The 19,131-nt window shown below is 39.9% G+C and overlaps 1 protein-coding gene across 2 annotated transcripts in view; it reads left to right on the forward strand.

Annotated features, from left to right (window-relative positions):
• EPB41L5 (erythrocyte membrane protein band 4.1 like 5) overlaps nt 1-17,551 on the forward strand; it is an 83,669-nt gene extending 66,118 nt beyond the window's left edge. For both annotated transcript variants that reach the window (XM_070730097.1, XM_070730106.1), the window contains exons 17-26: nt 376-542; nt 2,055-2,149; nt 6,644-6,772; nt 7,892-7,953; nt 9,438-9,551; nt 11,612-11,705; nt 14,566-14,643; nt 14,846-14,884; nt 15,935-16,065; nt 17,411-17,551. In XM_070730097.1, coding sequence (XP_070586198.1) covers nt 376-542; nt 2,055-2,149; nt 6,644-6,772; nt 7,892-7,953; nt 9,438-9,551; nt 11,612-11,705; nt 14,566-14,643; nt 14,846-14,884; nt 15,935-16,065; nt 17,411-17,465 — 964 coding nt within the window. In that variant the 3' untranslated portion in view covers nt 17,466-17,551. The remainder of the gene's footprint in view (nt 1-375; nt 543-2,054; nt 2,150-6,643; nt 6,773-7,891; nt 7,954-9,437; nt 9,552-11,611; nt 11,706-14,565; nt 14,644-14,845; nt 14,885-15,934; nt 16,066-17,410) is intronic.
• Nucleotides 17,552-19,131: the final 1,580 nt, after the last annotated feature.

Below are 19,131 nucleotides of genomic sequence, written 5' to 3' on the forward strand. Positions count from 1 at the left end.
GCCTTGAGCTAAAAATGGACTATTTTTGCTCAGAACACTTGCAAATGAACAATACCAGGACCTTCTGGAAGGATTAGGTAGAGTAGCATTGGAACAACTCTTGAGATTGGACCATTTCCAATTTGAATTTTTTTTTTGTATGTTACTTACCTATATTAGTTGTAAGCAAATTAAATGCAATTGGAAAATGTTAAAAATATGAATACCTTCAGTTGCATGGCTACTGAATTGAGAGGGGGGAAAAGGAAATGTTTCAATGCTAAAACCTTTTCTATACATTGTCATATTTAATAGGAGTATAAGTAAGTATCAGTTTAAAGGTATATAACATGCAGGCCAATTTGAATTTCTGAAAGTCTTATTTCCTTTTCCTAGCCTATGCAGCGTGCCTCTGACTGCTGATTTGCTTGATAGCAAAGAAATGTTGGATCCTTGTACTACTGACAGTGCTGCTGGTTTTCTTCCTGCTGAGGGATTAGGTGAAACATTGGAAGGGGAAGATGCTACAAAGGAACCTCCCTCTGAGAATATAAATATTGTTGGTAAGGCACCATAGGAAGTAAGATACTTAGATTGCTTTATTGGTAGGCTGAATTGCTTACAACTATGTCTCTGATCTGTTCTTACATTATGAAATAAGCATTTTTAGCATAACTAATGGTTTATATTGAACGTTATTGATTCCAAATGTTCAAGAAAAAATGCAAGCAATCTCTCTTTCTTTCCCTAATAATGTCTTTGTTCAAATAACAATTGCTATGATTTCTTAGCCCCGCCCCCCATGCATGGCCTTGTTTTGTTTTTAGCAGCATGTAACAATACATTTCATAAGTGCTCTGAAGTTGCTTGGACAATCTTGTGTTCAGAGAAGTGCAGGCAATAGTCAAGGAACTTGTTGGTCTAAAATCTATTTTGTCATGAGTTACTTATTCTTCTTGCGATCCTCTTCCAACCTGCTGCCATGTTTCCTTGGAAATAAGACCTTGTCTTATATTTTTTTGAACCCTGAAATAAGTGCTTGGCCTTATTGCCATGCATTCAAAAGCCTGATTGGGCTTATCAAGGGATGGCTTATTTTGGGGAAGCATGATTCTTGACAAATGTATATTCTCTTTTATGTACACTGACAGCATATGCACCAAAGACAAATTCCTTGTTTGTCCAATCACACTTGGCCAATAAAGAATTCTATTCTATTCTATTCTATTCTAAATAGGGTAGATATGTAAAAGTATTACACTTTGCAAAGATTTTCAGATGATGTAACTACAAGTACTTCTTAATTGTGATTGCATAGAGCAGTGTTTTTCAGCCAGTGTGCCGTGGCACACTAGTGTGCCGTGGAACATGGTCAGGTGTCCCGCGAGAGGGGAGAGAGAAAGAAAGAGAAAGAAAAAGAAAGCAATAGAGAAAGGAAGCAAGAGAAAGAGAGAGTGAGAAAGAAAGCAAGAGAGAGAAAGAGAGAAAGAAAGAGAGAGGGAAGGAGAGGAAGGGAGAGAGAAATGAGAGAAGAAAGGGTAGAAAAAAAGAGAAATGAGAAAATGATTGATTGAGGCAGAGAATGAGAGGAAAGAGAGAGAAACAAAAGATAGAGAGAAGTGACTCTTGATTTAAAGCATATGATAAAAAGCACCCAAAGAATAAGAGAGGAAAACTCCCCAGCCCTCACCTGTTTTTGTAAAGAATAAGAGAGGAAAACTCCCCAGCCCTCACCTGTTTTTGGGAATGGTTCAAGAATGTGTATACACACACACACACACACACAAGGGGGGGGGGGGATAATATGTATAATATGTACTGTCTTAGTGTGTCATTTTGTGTCATTTTGGTTGGTGGTGTGCCCCAGGATTTTGTAAATGTAAAAAAATGTGCCGCGGCTCAAAACAGGATGAAAATCACTGGCATAGAGCACCTAAGAAAAAATAGTAGTTAGAGACAATAAAAATCTATTTTTACTGTGAAAGCAATGACAAGGGATGAAGTGCCAAAAATTTGTAGAGCTTTATATCAATCCTGTGTCCTGTATGTCCAGTTTCTTTCTTCCTCTCTTCTAGTTGATGAACCATCCCTGAAACTGAAGCACCTGGAAAACGAGTTCACTCCCGCATTGCTTTCTCAGTCCAACATAAACATAAATGTCAGCAAGCAGGTATTGCATACTTTCTCTTCCCAGAAATATGGGCTCGGGATCTTTGTTATTTTTGGTTTTTCCCCCCCATAATGGTTTTGTTCATGCAAGATTAAAAACTGCTATGTTTTGCATCTTAGCGACCCATGTTTGATCATTTGAAAGTCTGCAAGATTGGCAGTGCCAAGCTCATGAAGGGCGTGTTGGCACAGAAGGGAGCAATTAATTTTTAATTAGATAGGCATTCCAATCTCTTTTGCTCCTGGAATGCAGGAGCTTGGCTTCACTATATTTTCCATGTGTTAAGAAGATGTAATATTCTGTATCTATATCTGCATCTCTTCTGAAGGACGTTCTGTAATGAGCAGTAGGTGGAAAAATGTGTTTGAAAGGACAAGCTTGAGTTGAATTGACATGCTGAAAGTTGTAGAAGTACATCACAAAAATCTTTTGGGACCACCACAACAGAGTCAAAGGCAGTTTTTCTTTCATGTCAGAAGCTTAGTCTATTTCTATAAGCTTTCAACGTAAAAGATTAAAATTCTACCTCTCAGTATATTCCCAAAACACAATACAGTACTCTAATATAAAATTAAAGAATCTGAGCTTATCTCAGCAATCATCCTGTCTATAATAATGAAAACTCTTGTGGGTGAGGCTTGGCAACTGCATGATACCTTTTCTCTGGATACATTTAAGGGCATCCTTGGACATGCGCTTAAACACTGTGACACAGTCAACTAAAGTAGGATTAATGCCCTTGGCTAAAATAAACACTAGGCAGTTTTCAGGAGAGAGATCTGACCTGACATGTGCTTTTCTCCTTAGAAAAAAATAAATTACCTAAGAAAAATAACTGCTTCCTGTCATTTGAGACAAGTAAATATTTATTGCCAGATGAGATCCTTTCACCTTGCTGAGTTAGCTTTGTTAAATTATGGCTGTTAAATCCAAGCATTGAATCAGGAATACATACATTAATAAGTATTCAGTTGTTTGATTATAAAGCAGGACGATAAATTTTGAAAACTAAACAGAATAAATAAGTACTGGGAGTAAAACTTTTAATTTTCTCCTTTGCTTACCGTAATTAATTTTAATTAAAAATCATAATTCTGGGGTTTTTTCCCCAAGGACAAAGGAAATTTATATAGAAATAGCCATATTATATAGAAAGAAATATATTTTACAAATGAATGCTGAACAGAAAGCTTGGGAAATATATTTCTGTGATATACATTAATATGCTAAAAGTTGATTAATTAATCTTGCTTGATGCATAGCTCTATAAAACAGTATTTTCTTCTTTTGAATTTTCAAAAATTTTGCATTTAGTTTTGACTGGGTATCTTCAGTCGTTCATGTAGGTGCTTCGGATTTAGTGATTCATTTGAGTAATCTATTAGCAAGGTTAGGGTTAGGTTGCCGCTCCCTAGTTCATTCAGTTCAATCAAAGTCATGTAAACATTTCATAGAACAATCAGAGGTGTTCAACATAAATTTCACAGTGCTGTCCCTCATCATCACAGCGATATTTTCACCACACAGTTTTATGACACGTACATCCCCCTTTCCAAATAAAATTATGAAGACCTCCATTAAAAATCATTGATATCAATTAGAAAAAGTTACAAAATGATTCCTAAAGCTACGGGGCTCTAACAGTCCACAAACAAAATTATTCTTACAATGATAAGATTTATAATAGAGAAACTTCCAAGGAATACCTAATCTGTCAAAATCATTCAAACGTTATGGTGTAAATTATTCAGGAAATCACCCAAAAAAATCAGAACAATCTGCAAATCTCTCTAACTATGGTACTAGATAAAAATCAGTTTGTCAGGGTTCTAAATAGCATCCGAAATTAAATCAGAGTCCGATTTAAGTTCCAATTTATTAACAGAGCCATGTTGGTACAAATCTAAAGCTATGAGGGTTTCTCCACTCAGTTTAAAGTTTATTCCCTTTCTCCCTCACCCACAAGTTCATCATGTTTGTGAGTGACATAGGGGAAGGTTTGGTAGGGAAGGTTTACCTATTTGCCGATGACTCTAAAGTGTGCAATAGGGTTGATATTCTTGGAGGCGTCTGTAATATGGTAAATGATTTAGCTTTACTAGATAAATGGTCAAAGCAATGGAAACTGCAGTTTAATGTTTCCAAATGTAAAATAATGCACTTGGGGAAAAGGAATCCTCAATCTGAGTATTGTATTGGCAGTTCTGTGTTAGCAAAAACTTCAGAAGAGAAGGATTTAGGGGTAGTGATTTCTGACAGTCTCAAAATGGGTGAACAGTATGGTTGGGTGGTAGGAAAAGCAAGTAGGGTGTTTGGCTGCATAGCTAGAGGTATAACAAGCAGGAAGAGGGAGATTGTGATCCCCTTATATAGAGCGCTGGTGAGACCACATTTGGAATACTGTGTTCAGTTCTGGAGAGCTCACCTACAAAAAGATATTGACAAAAGTGAACAGGTCCAAAGACGGGCTACAAGAATGGTGGAAGGTCTTAAGCATAAAACGTATCAGGAAAGACTTAATGAACTCAATCTGTATAGTCTGGAGGACAGAAGGAAAAGTGGGGACATGATTGAAACATTTAAATATGTTAAAGGGTTAAATAAGGTCCAGGACGGAAGTGTTTTTAATAGGAAAGTGAACACAAGAACAAGGGGACACAATCTGAAATTAGTTGGGGGAAAGATCAAAAGCAACATGAGAAAATATTATTTTACTGAAAGAGTAGTAGATCCTTGGAACAAACTTCCAGTAGACGTGGTAGATAAATCCACAGTAACTGAATTTAAACATGCCTGGGATAAACATATATCCATCCTAAGATAAAATAGAGAATATAGTATAAGGGCAGACTAGATGGACCATGAGGTCTTTTTCTGCCGTCAGACTTCTATGTTTCTATGTTGACCAGTCGTCTTTTGCCAATGTGTCCATTACTCCCATACTGAAAAAAGGATGATCTTGAGAATCTAGAAGGAATTTGTTATAACTACCTCTTTTAGCCTCTCCCAAGTTCCCAAAGGAAGAATACATTCTAAAGCATAAAGTTTGGCAAACCAAAGTCCCCAAGCCAATGATGGCTTCGGCTTGACACAGTTCCTGTGTCATCCCAAGTTTGTCAAAAGCCCATCTGGATGACTTGCATTCCAGGGGGATGGATAGTGGATCTGATCTGATATAGATGTTACTGTGTCTGATAGAACCCCCAAACGCATTTCATAATAAAGAAGCTTGGGCGTGGAGGTGGTGGTGTCATCTTTTGGAAATGTTTTGCTGCTTTAGGAAGGAAACATAAATTATGCTTTGAATTGGAATTCCACAGGAAAATATCAAGCTATTAGTGTAGCCATACACTAAGAATGTGCTTCCAAGCCTACCAAAAATCTGTAAGAGAATGAATGCCAAATACATTTAAAGGTGTGGGTTAGTCAACTCAAAGTCTAGACCTAAACCCCATAGAAATATTGTAAAAGGTTCCTAATGAACAATTAATGCTATAAGATCCTCGAATTTTAGTAAGTAAAAGTTGTTGACCATGCAGTAATGAGCCATAATTCCTGAGGTGAGGTCATGAATCACCTCAGGAATTATGGCCATGCAATAATGGGCCATAATTCTTAAGGTGAGGCAGTGATTTATAGAACAGATTTAGCTGAAGTTAATTGGGACTAAAGGTAGTTCAAACAATTACTGAATCTTAAGGGTTGTTTGCAATGGCACATCACAGGTTCAACGACTTTGTAAACATAAATAAATGCTCAATTCAGATGTTGTTTATTCATGCAGGCTGTCTTTTTCACTAAGGCCTACAGCTACACAAATTGAATAAATAAGTAAAATGAAGTTCTGATAATATAGACTGTGGAATATAGGCAAAAATTCAGAAAACCCAAATGATTTCTTTTTAAAACTACATAGCAGATAGGTCCAGCTATAAATTAGCCCTGTTTTGTAAGCCTTTTGATGTGCCACCTGCATGTAAGTTTTTGAGCCATAGCAATTGTCCACAGTTTGTTTGTGTATGTGTGTCTGTAGTCACACACACACACACTGTTCAAAATTGTAGAAATGTTACTTGTTTTCCAGCGTTTCAGCATTTCTGTGCTAGATAAGAATAGGAAAGAAAATATTCCTTGTTTAATAGGAAGCTTTTATCTTCATTAAAACTGAGTTATTACCTATAAGATTAGATACCAATTTTTTTTAGTTAATGAGGAAAGAGACAGACAGGCATAGATATTTTAGTCTATTAATGTACACAATGGCTTGGTCTTATCTCCTTAGTATAGTTTCTGTTCTGGAATAGTTTTAGTGTTGATCATCCTATATTTCGCATGGAAACTCATAATAAGGCAGAGTCCTGGTCCAAAGCATATATCATACATTTATTATGTGCTGGTTGTGGAAGCTGTTTTAACTCCTTGTATGTACTGTTTTTGCTGACTGTTCACCTAATGAGGAGTACTGTTTATGAATATAGTTTTGTTTATTTCTAGGAGGAAGTTGTGAAATTGACAGACAAATGCCTGAACAATGTAATTGAGAGCCCTGTGAACACATCTATGCGGTTGCCTCCGGATATTAAAAGCAATATTTTGAAGGCCCAGGTGGAGGCGGGGCACAAAGTAAGAATTTTGCTTCTATAGTGATCTCTATTAAATATAAAAAAACCTAATTTTAATTTTTTTTGTAGTACTTTGGATCAGTATTGATATTTTGTTTATCATTAATCTTACTTAAGATAATTTAAGCATCTGTGCAGACCCTGTTCATAATATTCTATTGCCCTCTCCCTCCATCTGTTCTACATGAATAAGTGTATTCTCAGTGGATGAGTGGGATGTGTTACACTGCTGGAGGCTTAGGCAAATCTGAGATTACTGCTGAAGAGGACAGCTGGGTGAGGTCATAGCAATTTTTATGCTGAATCCTTAGAAGATAGGAGAGAGGCATCTTATCATCCAGATCTAAGGATGGACGCCTATACTAGAGAGAAATTGTCACATGCATATTCAGCCTTGTCTACAAAACATTCCAAAGCTTACTAAAAAAGAGTCTTTAAGACAGCTTGCCACAGCCAACTCACCCTGACCAAATCACTGCCAGACAACTTGGCCAGGACAACTCAACACAGCTAGCTTGATACAAGACAGCTCAATTTGAGACATTTCAACACGAGATAACTGTACTGTTATCCACCACTGTTTCTTTGACATTGTTTTAATTTTTGTCATTCACATTTTGTTTTGTTGGCATCCTTTCTTCAATGATTTTATTCCACCATTTTTTTTCATCCCTTCTTTGATAATAATCTCGCATTGAATTATCCCACTGCAAGTTGTCCTGCAGTGAGTTGTCCCATTCCATACTGAAAAAGCAAGAAATAGCTGGGCTCAGCCAATTTCTCTGGGTTAACTTATTGCCGTGTTGAGAATATCTGTAGAGTAAAAGAAGTGGGTTGCTGTTTCTTATCCCTGCATCTACCACCTAACTCTGTTACAGTGGAAGCATCATAACCAACCTTCTATCATCTGGAATATTTCTCCATCCAGATACAATGAAAGCAGAAATCCTGAATGCATGACATATCCTGCAGTGGTATAATTCATTTTTAGGAGTCCAAAAGAAGTGGCAGAGAAGGGCATTTGTGTAATGTTAGGTTGCCTTACCTTTGACCTTTCAGGCAAAAAATAAGTTTTAGATTATATCCTTAATAAGTTGAGTTGTAATTGTGTTTCTTTTAGGTGGCGAGGGAAGGAAGCATATCTAGCAACAAGAACACCAATATTCAAGATACAGCTGGAAGGTATCAATATGGAGTTTGAAATGTACTGAAGATTTCTGTTTTGTGGTGTGAGCAGGTTCCTGTACCCACTTAATAATGGAAGAAGCCACTTGTTAACAAAGTTCTGTAAAACTGATTTTAGTGATTTGAAAATGCCCTGAGGATAATATTTTCGATAATGTTATTAACCGAACTTGCATTGTTATGGTTTAGTCTTGTTTCTGCTCCCAGGGATTCTCAACCTTCCCAATGCCATGACCCTTAATACAGTTCCTCATGTTGTGGTGACCCCCAACCATAGGTCTAGCACCAATTCTCTCAACAGAGCTTTAAGCTGATTGGCAGGAAGGTCAGAGGGACACTCCCATTGTAAACGCCTGATTGGTTGCATTGTAAAAATATGTTCCAAGCAGGGGTGGGCTGCTGCCTGGACCATGGGGGGGGGGGGCGAATGCAGCGGTTAGCGAAAATGGAGCTCCACCCCAGAGCACCCAATTGACACTGAAAGTTGTTGAAATAAAATGCAGGGCATCCTGCATAAGCCATGCCCACAGTGTGGTAGTAAAAAAATTGGTAGCCTTCACTGGTTCCAAGGCACTAGAATAGAAGCTTTAGTTCCTAACACCATGAGAAATTTGTCTTTTCCCATGGTCTTAGACGATCCCTGTGAAATGGTTGTTTGACCTCCAAAGAGGTCCCAACCCCCAGGTTGTGAACCACAGGTTTAGTCCTTAAAAAGAAGGCCCTGTGTCTTACTCGACTGAAATTCTAGAAAATTGAATATGCCTATCCTGCCCGGAGAACAGAAATTTTGGGACACATTACTCTGTTGTTTAAGAAGCTAGTATTGATGGTAAATTCCCATACTTTGGTCCTTGTTCACCCCTCCAGCTTCTCTAGTATCTGTCTATAGTACTCACCTTAGCTGTCACTCAGCAGCCTGCTTGGGACGTCTGCCACTTCTTGCTTAGCAATCCATGTGGTCCTTGGGTTACAACTGGAACAGCCAGGGTTACTTTGACAAGCATTAAAAATCCCAGTCCCTTGTAACCCAAGAACAATTCATATAAACCCCTGCATCCTTTTTCATTTTAATAAAGGTGTGGTTAAAGTTGATGTGTATTTATGAGAGAAAGAAGAAGGGGGAGAGAGAGCACTAAAAGATTTAAACCTAAATCTCACCGGTCATAATACCACACTCCCAAGCACTGCGTATAGAGTTGTGTCGCATCACACACCTTCTCCTTGTAATGATGGTGTGGCAGAAACACAAAGCATGAGGTAAGTAAATGTGCTTATCCAGTTGCTGTTTTCCTAGGTTATTAACTTCCCCTTTTCTTGCCTCAATACTGATATCCACGATGACAAAATATTTCCAGGAAATGGTTTCCATTAAGAGAGTTCCAAGCTGCTTTGTTTTGTTTTGTTTTTAAATGCTGAAAGAATGTTCTTGGCCACAATGGAAAAGAACTCAATTGTTACATGTTTGGCTCTGCTTTATTTAGAAGCGTTCTTCCATCAGGAAAAGAGAAAAACAGCCCCCTGAGAACCCTCAGCCCGGTGTGCCAGGAACCAAGAGAGGGACAAAAAGTGAGCCCAGTCACCAATGCCTTCATTCTGTAAGTCCTCTTGTGGGGAGGGCGGGGTATCCCCACTGGAAAATGGTAATGCATGAAAATCTGGGATGAAATAATCTAAGAACAGTATAAGGGACACTTGAAGGGCTCACTCAGTTAATAATTGACTCTTAATTTCCAGTCAGGTTGGATTCTGCTGTTCTGTGGGAAACCTCAACAGGAGTAGAGTATATGTGCCTCTCTAATTAATATTGTTTCTTGTTGAATTGGCAAAAGAAAGACCCCATCCTACACCTTGGTTTTCCACGAATCCCAGCAACCAGTTAGATCCCACAGAATGGGCCTTCTCCGGGTCCCGTCAACTAAACAATGTCGGTTGGCGGGGCCCAGGGGAAGTGCTTTCTCTGTGGTGGCCCCGACCCTCTGGAACCAACTCCCCCCAGAGATTAGAATAGCCCCCACCCTCCTTGCCTTTCGTAAGCTCCTCAAAACCCACCTCTGCTGTCAGGCATGGGGGAATTAAGATAATCTTTCCCCCTAGGCTACTACAATTTATGCATGGTATGTTTGTATGTATGATTGGTTTTATAACAAGGGTTTTTAGCTTTTGTAGTATTGGATTTTTACATTCTGTTTTTTGTCACTGTTGTTAGCCGCCCCGAGTCCACGGAGAGGGGCGGCATACAAATCCAATAAATAAATAAATAAATAAATAAAATAAATTACTGAAATTGTCAGTACTACTTACTTTACCGGTTGGGTTTGTTAATATATGAACTAACCAGAAATGTATGTTTGGAGGAATTAGTATAATGTTACTTTAAGAGCTAGGGCTGCAATTAGCCATAAAAGGGAGTCAGATGTGTTGCTTTCTGGGTTGTTGCTATTGCACTTAGTCTTGCTAATGCTTGCCATTGCTCTATTGCTCTTGCTAATTCCCTGATCTCACTCACAGTTTTGTCCCTGTGACTATACTTGCTGGTGCTAAATATTGCTGTGTGCTAAATATTGTTCTGTATATTATACTTATGATATTATATAGAGCTCTATGTTCTGCAGGAGAGGAATATTATAGAATTATACACTGCTCAAAAAAATAAAGGGAACACTCAAATAACACATCCTAGATTTAAATGAATGAAATATTCTCACTGTATACTTTGTTCTGTACAAAGTTGAATGTGCTGACAACAAAATGAAATTGATTGTTAGTGTTGCTTCCTAAGTGGACAGTTTGATTTCACAGAAGTTTGATTTACTTGGAGTTATATTCTGTTGTTTAAGTGTTCCCTTTATTTTTTTGAGCAGTATATACGTGTATAGAACTGTGTGTTCTGCAGGAGAGGAATATTGTAGAATTATATATGTATATAGAACTGTGTGTTCTGGAGGGGAATATTATTGGTTAGCTGTTGTTGTATGTATAGAACTGAATATTATGATATCTGGTTTGCATATGATTGTTTGACTTGGATATGTATGTAGCTGATTGATTATTGTGTACATTGTAAATAATATTTATACTCTATTGGCTGAACAACCACCACTGCCACATATACTCTGTTTTAAGTTTAGTATTCTAACATTGGTTATAAGCCCAGTTTGAAACGATTAAGTGAATTTTCATAGTTGATCAAGATATGCTCTAACATAGGGCATATCTTCTGGAAATGATGCGTATTTATTCGTTAAGCAATTTATATGAATCTGTTCTTTATTTTTGTTAAGTAGACGAGTAGTTAGACTATTGGACTTCCTTGTGGCAAAAGTGCTTTTCTGTCACTCTGCTAGAGAGTTGGCTATTTTTTTTCTATATATTTTATTCCTTCCCCTTGGTCACCGAAAGCATGGAGATCAATAGAAGCACCGATTCTGGCAAGGGTGTGCTAATTGAACCCTAAATTAAGCAAGTTCCCCTACCGGCATACTCAGGGGCACAATATGGCTTAACAGGAAGGCAAATTATTGCAGAAGGTCTTGAAGTCAACAGGTCATATGGCACTGATTTCAGAGGCTGCCTTTGCCTCCAAGCAGGAATTGCAAGTGTCAGCAGTTGCTTCACACATGCTCTGCATCATGGGTGTTGTGTTTACATCTTCCAGGAATGAATTCAATGAGAATGCTACTGCCCCTGACTCCAAAGATTGTGCAAATCCTACTGATCTGGCTCCTGGAGAAGAGGATGTTCTTATAAAGGTATGTTGCTGCTTTGTGGCAGGCAGCGTGGGTCTTTAGAACAGTGTTTCCCAACCTTTTTTGAGCCGCGGCACATTATTCATATTTTCAAAATCCTGGGGAACACTGAACGGGGGGGATGGGGGGGGCGGGGGGGCTAAAGAAAAGTTTGGACAAAAAAAATCTCTTCCTCAATTTCACTCTATTTCTCCCTCCCTCTTTCTCTCTCTTCCTTCCTTCCCTTCTTTCTCTCTCCATCCCTTCTTTCTCTCTCTTTCCATCCCTCTTTCTTTCTTCCTCTCTTTTTTGCTCTTTCTCTCTCCCTCTTTCTCTCTCCCTCCTTCCTTCCCTCTATGTCTTTCTCTCTCCCTTGCTCTCTCTCTGCCTCTCTTGCTATCTCTCTTTCATTCTCTCTTTCGCTCTCTTTCTGTCTCTTGCTATGTCTCTTTCTCTCTCTCTCTCTTTGTCTCTCTCTCTCTCTGTCTCTCTTGCTATCTCTTTGTCTCTCTCTCTCTCTCTCTCGCTATCTCTCTCTCTTGCTATCTCTTTCTTTTTTCTCTCTCTCTTGCTATGTCTCTCTTTCTCTCTCTCTCTGTCTCCCTCCCTCTTTCCTTTCTATCTCTCCCTCCCTTTCCTTTCTATCTCTCCCTCCCTCTTTCCTCCCTCCCTCTTTCCTTTCTATCTCTTTTCTTTCTATCTCTCCCTCCCTCTTTCCTTTCTATCTTTCTCTCCGTCCCTCAGCGGGGGCAAAGAAGAAGGAAGGCAGGCTGCAGAGGGCACCGAGGACAAGAGCGCTCGCTCGCTCCCTCGCCCTCTGACTTCCCTCCCTCTCTGCTGAAGGGACGAGCGCGGGCACGCTGCAAGAAGGGGTTTTTTGCTTTTTTTTTCCCTTCCCCCGCCTCACAGGAGAGAGTGAGAGAGAGAAAGAGCAGCGCCCTGTCGGTTCCGGGGAAAGCGGCCTCGAGCCGAGTGCGAACTGCAGGATGCAGCAAAGGACTCCTTGTCAACCAAAAAAGGGTGGGGGTGGCAAAGGCAAAGCCTGGGAGGTGGGGAAGGGAAGAGCGGGAGACCCCCAGACAGAACGGCTGAGGGGAAGGAAAGACGGAAGGAGGGAGGGATTGAGAAGCGAAGCCAGGGAGGGCTGAGAGAAAAGGGGAGCGGCGCGCGCGCGAGAGGAGCGGGGCGTGCATTCCCGAAACAGATGGAGAAAGCCCTCTCTCGCAGCGAAAGCGCTCCCAGCCAGGGGGCTGCGAGAGAGGGCTGGGAGTGCTTTCGTCCCGAGGAGCTGAAGCTGCAGCCGCAGCCGCCACAAGAGAAGTCGCGCCCCAAGGCAGGGGGCAGCGGCGGAGGAGAGGGGGCAGATCGGGCGGGGAGCTTGGCGGCACACCTGCCTGTGTCTCGCGGCACACTAGTGTGCCGCGGCACACCGGTTGGGAAACGCTGCTTTAGAAGCACAAGATGAGTAGTCCCAGGCAGATTGCTTGTGTTAAACAGAGCAGCAGTTCCTGGGATATGTTCATGGGACAGACTAATATTTGGAGTATACAGTGTTCCCTCGATTTTCGCGGGGAATGCGTTCCGAGAAAGTCGAATTTCCACGAAGTAGAGATGCGGAAGTAAATACACTATTTTTGGCTATGAACAGTATCACAAGCCATCCCTTTACACTTTAAACCCCTAAATTACAATTTTCCATTCTCTTAGCAACCAATTAGATTACTACTCACCATGTTTATATATTAAAGTTTATTTTAAAAATATTTATTAAAGGCGGACGAAGGTTTGGTGATGACATATGACGTCATCGGGCGGGAAAAATCATGGTATAGGGGAAAAAACCGCTAAGTATTTTTTACTTAATATTTTTGAAAATCCGTGGTATAGGCTTTTCGCGAAGTTCAAACCCGCGAAAATCGAGGGAACACTGTAATATTAAAAATGAGTTGTACAATTTCTGTAAGTGTGTCTCTGTCTCCCAATTTTGCATGTAGGCACAGCAGGGATTATGAAAATGGCAAATGAGATCTTTTTCATGCAAGGATTTTCACTATCAAGAGAAGGAAAAGGGGGGTAGAGAAGGAAATAAAAGTCCCCCAGGCCCCCAATCTGCTTTTTCCAATATATAGCTTATCCCCAATTATAAATGTATGACCTCCCCTTCGTTAAATCATAATTTATGTATATATCCTTTAGATTGTGGGAAGAACGGTTGGAACTGACAATAAAAATCTGATGATATATTTAAAATATTAATTCAAATCATAAAATATTAATCAGCTTTGAACGATGAGAAGCACATCTGTATGAATTTATACTGCATGCAGGAAGTGCATGAAAATCCTACTTTTAATGGCATTTTTCAAAGATTGAAGTGCCAGATACTTTATAAAATTGTGGGGGGTAAAAACCATAGGAAACTTACATCTAAATCCACTGGTTTTGTGTAGGCTGTCTTACAGGACTCAAGAGCCAGTTTGGTGCAGTGATTAAGGAGTGGAGGGTGGGGCACCATGAAATCTAACCCTCACTTAAGTCCAGGACCAAATCACTTTTTCTCAGCCCAATCCAGCTCACAGGGTGGTTCTCATAGGGAGAATAGAAAGAGGAAGCCACTCATTTACTATCTTAAATGGTACAGATTAAAAATAGGTTATAAATCTAATAAATAAGTTACTGAATGTATTGCTTCAATTCATATTGCAACTGAAATTTAAATCCACACCAGAGTCTAAAATGTGTATTTACAAAAGGAAACTGTTGGGCAGCACTCACAAACCTCAGTCATAAACTTGTGGCTTGTTCAAAAGTGAATGAAATCTTACAAAACACTTTGGATCTTTATCTGTGATTGAGTGCAACCTGTAACTATTCCATTTTGCAGAGTTCCTCCGAGAGCATGGAGATTTTGTTGACTTCACAGACAAAGAATTTAATTGACTTCACAGAAGCCACGCCTCAGGTAAGAGTAAAAAATTAAAACGTAGCTGTTTTCATTGTATCATTTGAAAATATAATTAGTACTTCCATTGTCAACTCTTTTTTTACTTTCAGTAAAGCTTATTCGAGCCGGTGTCTCATGATCCGTTTAGTTGATAGGGAAGTTGGCTATTAAGATTGTATTACAGTATTATGAGTTTTTTTACTGTTTCTTTTACTTTTAGGTGTCTTCACCAATAATTATGCCCAGGTGGTTAGTGCCAGTAAGTTATTGAATAATCCTTACAAACAATTAATATTCATATTCTTGTGTACGTCGGTGTACTTATTATTAGTAGCAGTCATACAATTGTTGTTAGAAGTGGTACAAATTAGCATTGATTTAGATAGTTTCTAAAAGTCTGCCATTTCTATCGCACGGTGGAAAATAAAAATATTCAGCATTATCAAAAGAAACCATCTGCCACCTTGAAGTGGACCTTAATTCTTCTGGGGGGGGAAAGGGAAAGCTTCCCCCTCCATTCTCCAGTCAGGTTCCTTCCTTGTGGTTCCGATTGAAAATTATCCCCCTTACTAATTCCAAACTATTTGGAGGATCTGTATATTCTGACCTGTTTTCAGGCTACCTTCTCCCTTGAAGAGTGATTGAAGGTGGCCAATTCAAAGGCTACATCAGGCTTTGTACTATACTTCCAAGGCTACATCCCGAAAGCATAACCAGGTGTCACCCCAATTTGGGAGGATGGAAATTTGGGGGGGGGGGGTTTAATCTGCGGATGATAAGTCTTAGGGTTCAGGACCCCTTTTGTTCTTCCCAAACCATCTCTCAAAACTGAAAATGATGCTGAAACGTTTGGTGCTGCTCATTTTTTTGGGGGGGGGGGCATATTTCACCCCCAGAAGACCCCTGCCAGTTAAAGATTTTTATAAATTTCATCTTGACCATTATCCCAATCTAAATAGGTCATTGTCCCAACCATTCTACCTTTCTTTTTTAACTTCAGAATAATTTATAAATGCATCAGAGCAGTGACAAATGTCTCTACAAGTTTCAACAAATTATTTGGTGCAAAATAATGCAGTAGCTACTAGATTTCCTGCTGATTGTATCTCACGAATTGGAAGGAAAAACTATGAAAGAGAAAAGGTAGCCTGGAGGAAAAAATTCCAGGGCAAGAGATAAATTGACCATTTATTTCACATATTAATCCTTTCGTGTTTTCATATTTGCATTTGATAGACATGTACATTTCTGACACGTATCAAAACAACTGCACTTAAATCACCTGACTTTCCTTTGGTTTCCTTTATAGAGTGGACTGACTTCTAATGGGCTGCTGGGAAATGATGTTGCTTTATCTCTTAAGACAACTAAAATAAACACTGAAGCCCCATTGGCTATTGACTCATCACCTCCATTGTACCCCTCCGAAATCTCACCCAGGTAAGGCTTTTCTTTTCATGAAATTAAAACAGTCCTCCCTTCCCCTGCCTATTATCTTCCACGTGTTCCAGCCAACTAGTCATCGTGAGAAGTCAAGTCAACAACTTTAAGAATACACTAGTTTGAGGAACAATGGAATGTTGAAGGAATTGTACAGGTTCTAGATTATTGTATAACTTCTATGCATGTCTTGTAAACAATACTTACTGGATTCTTATTAATCTAGTACTTCTGTTAGGTGTTGTGAACACAATACTGTAGTATGTTGCAGTTCCCAAGCACACTGTTAAGTCTACCAAGTTTCACTAGAAATTTTATGACTCATCTTTAGCAATGTTCATAATGTCACTGAAAGTCAGGATTTGTTCTATCTGATCTTCCAATTACAGTGTTCCCTCGATTTTCGCAGGAGATGCGTTCCGAGACCACCCGCAAAAGTCGAATTTCCGCGAAGTAGAGATGCGGAAGTAAATACACTATTTTTGGCTATGAACCAGTATCCCAAGCCTTCCCTTAACACTTTAAACTCCTAAATTTACAATTTCCCATTCCCTTAGCAACCATTTAGATTATTACTCACCATGTTTATTTATTAAAGTTTATTTTAAAAAATGTTTTTTAAAGGCAGATGAAAGTTTGGCAATGACATATGACATCATCGGGCGGGAAAAACCGTGGTATGGGGGGGGAAACCGTAAAGTATTTTTTAATTAATATTTTTGAAAAAACGTGGTATAGACGTTCTGCGAAGTTTGAACCCGCGAAAATCGAGGGAACACTGTACAGTGAATAATTTCATATACTTTTAAAGGTGGGATGTCATTGGGTATATGAAACACCTTTTAAACTATATTTACTCTGTGCATCAGATACTTGAAATTACAGTGTTTCTGAAAGGTAATGTGGATATTTGATGACCTTACGTAGCTTCAGGGCTGAGCCTGAAGGATAAAAGTTTGGAGATACTCAATCTTTAAGATCACATCCCCAGCCTTTGCCTCTGCCTTGCTTGCCTCCTGCAGAGGTTGGACGATAACTGTTGCTTTCTTTTCCACCCCAACAATGCTGGAATGTAGCTTTATTGTTTTTCTCCTGTCAGAGAACTCGTTATATTTTTAAAAATACTGATGTTAGTGTACCTCTGGGAGATCCTGCTTTAAATCTATAGTTTCTTTCCAGACAGGGAATATATATCTACCGTGGGAATGGTAGGTGACATCACAAAATATTTGGAATTGTTTGTTTTCCACTTGACCATTAAGTTAATATCAGACAAGTATGATTCCAAGATAGGCTTTCTGTTCATCATCCACCCAAATTTATGTAATTTTTTTTTTCTTTGCAGTCCTGTTACTGAAGATACTAAGCAGCAGAAATGTTTACTCACCACTGAACTCTGAGCTTCAACAAATTTCATTTCCTACTGTATTTAGTGAGCAAAGGACTTACCTGAAATTAAACCACGTTTATGCCATGGTTAACAAAAGAATGGTTGCTTTACAGTAAATCCTTCAACTGGAACAAAGAGCATGATTTTAGGACACAGAGCTACTGGGAAACCTGAGTATCTCATGCAAAATATATGGGAACACATTTTGAGATGTCATGAAAGCTACAGGGTTTTCATCCACTATTATAATGCTTTTGCTAGAGAATTCCTTCCTGGTTTATAGATGCAAATGAAAATGCTCCCAAGGATAAACTGCCCCCCCCCCCCACCGCTTAAACCCAAATACAGGGAAGCTGGTGGTGAGAGAAAAAAAAAATAGCAGTGACATTTGTACAGTGCTTTTTTGTGGCCATCTCTGTTTATCTTCTTTTGTATTGTTATCTAGCAAAAGTTCTTGATTTTAATCTTGTTTCTAGACCACATTTTCGCTAACCATCTATGGAAGTGAAAACACAGTACAGTAATACCTCATGATACGAACTTAATTGGTGCAAGGAGGAGGTTCGTAAGACGAAAGGTTCGTAAGACGAAACATTGTTTCCCATAGGAAACAATGTAAAGTCAATTAATCCGTGCAACCAAAAAACCCCCCGCAAAAAAACGGCTTTTGGCGACTGCTGGGAAGCCGCGCGGCTGTTTTAAAAGGTGACAGCCGGCCTGGGGGGCTTCCCAGCACCCCTCCGAACCCGGGTTCGGGGTTCGGGGTGGTGCTGGCAAGCCCCCCAGGCCGGCTGCGACCTTTTAAAACACCCGCGCCGCTTCGCAGCTGTCTCCCGAAGCCGAACGCTGAAGTTCGGCTTTAGCGTTCGGCTTCAGGAGACAGCTGCGAAGCGGTGCAGGTGTTTTAAAAGGTCGCAGCCGGCCTGGGGGGCTTTTCGGGGGGGTGCTGGCAAGCCCCCCAGGCCGGCTGCGACCTTTTAAAACACCCGCGCCGCTTCGCAGCTGTCTCCTGAAGCCGAATGCTAAAGCCGAACTTCCGCGTTTGGCTTCGGGAGACAGCCGCGAAGCGGCGCGGGTGTTTTAAAAGGTCGCAGCCGGCCTGGGGGGCTTCCCAGCAACCTCCCGAACCGAACCCGGGGTTCAGCAAAATTTTGCCTCTTCTTACGAACTTTGTTCGAGTTACGAACCGGCGTTCGGGAGGCTTCTGGGAAGCCCCGTCGCCCGGCTGTCACCTTTTAAAACAGCCGCGCGGCTTTCCAGCAGTCTCCGAACGCCGGTTCGTAACTCGAAAAAAGTTCGTAAGAAGAGGCAAAATTTTTCTGAACCCCGGGTTCGTATCACGAGTTGTTCGTAAGACGAGGGGTTCGTATCTTGAGGTACCACTGTACCATGATTGCAATTTATTCTGCTGGCAGATGCCCTCATAAGGATAGAAACATAGAAGATTGACGGCAGAAAAAGACCTCATGATCCATCTAGTCTGCCCTTATACTATTTTTTGTATTTTATCTTAGGATGGATATATGTTTATCCCAGGCATGTTTAAATTCAGTTACTGTGGATTTACTAATCATGTCTGGTACAATGTTGAAATGTTTGATAAAACAATGTTTTATCAAACATTTTAAGGCTACATGTATGGATTTAAAACTTTCACATTTTGTTCCATTAAGTCA

This window comes from Erythrolamprus reginae, chromosome 1 (genome assembly GCF_031021105.1).
Source record: "Erythrolamprus reginae isolate rEryReg1 chromosome 1, rEryReg1.hap1, whole genome shotgun sequence".
NCBI classification, from domain to species: Eukaryota; Metazoa; Chordata; class Lepidosauria; order Squamata; family Dipsadidae; genus Erythrolamprus; species Erythrolamprus reginae.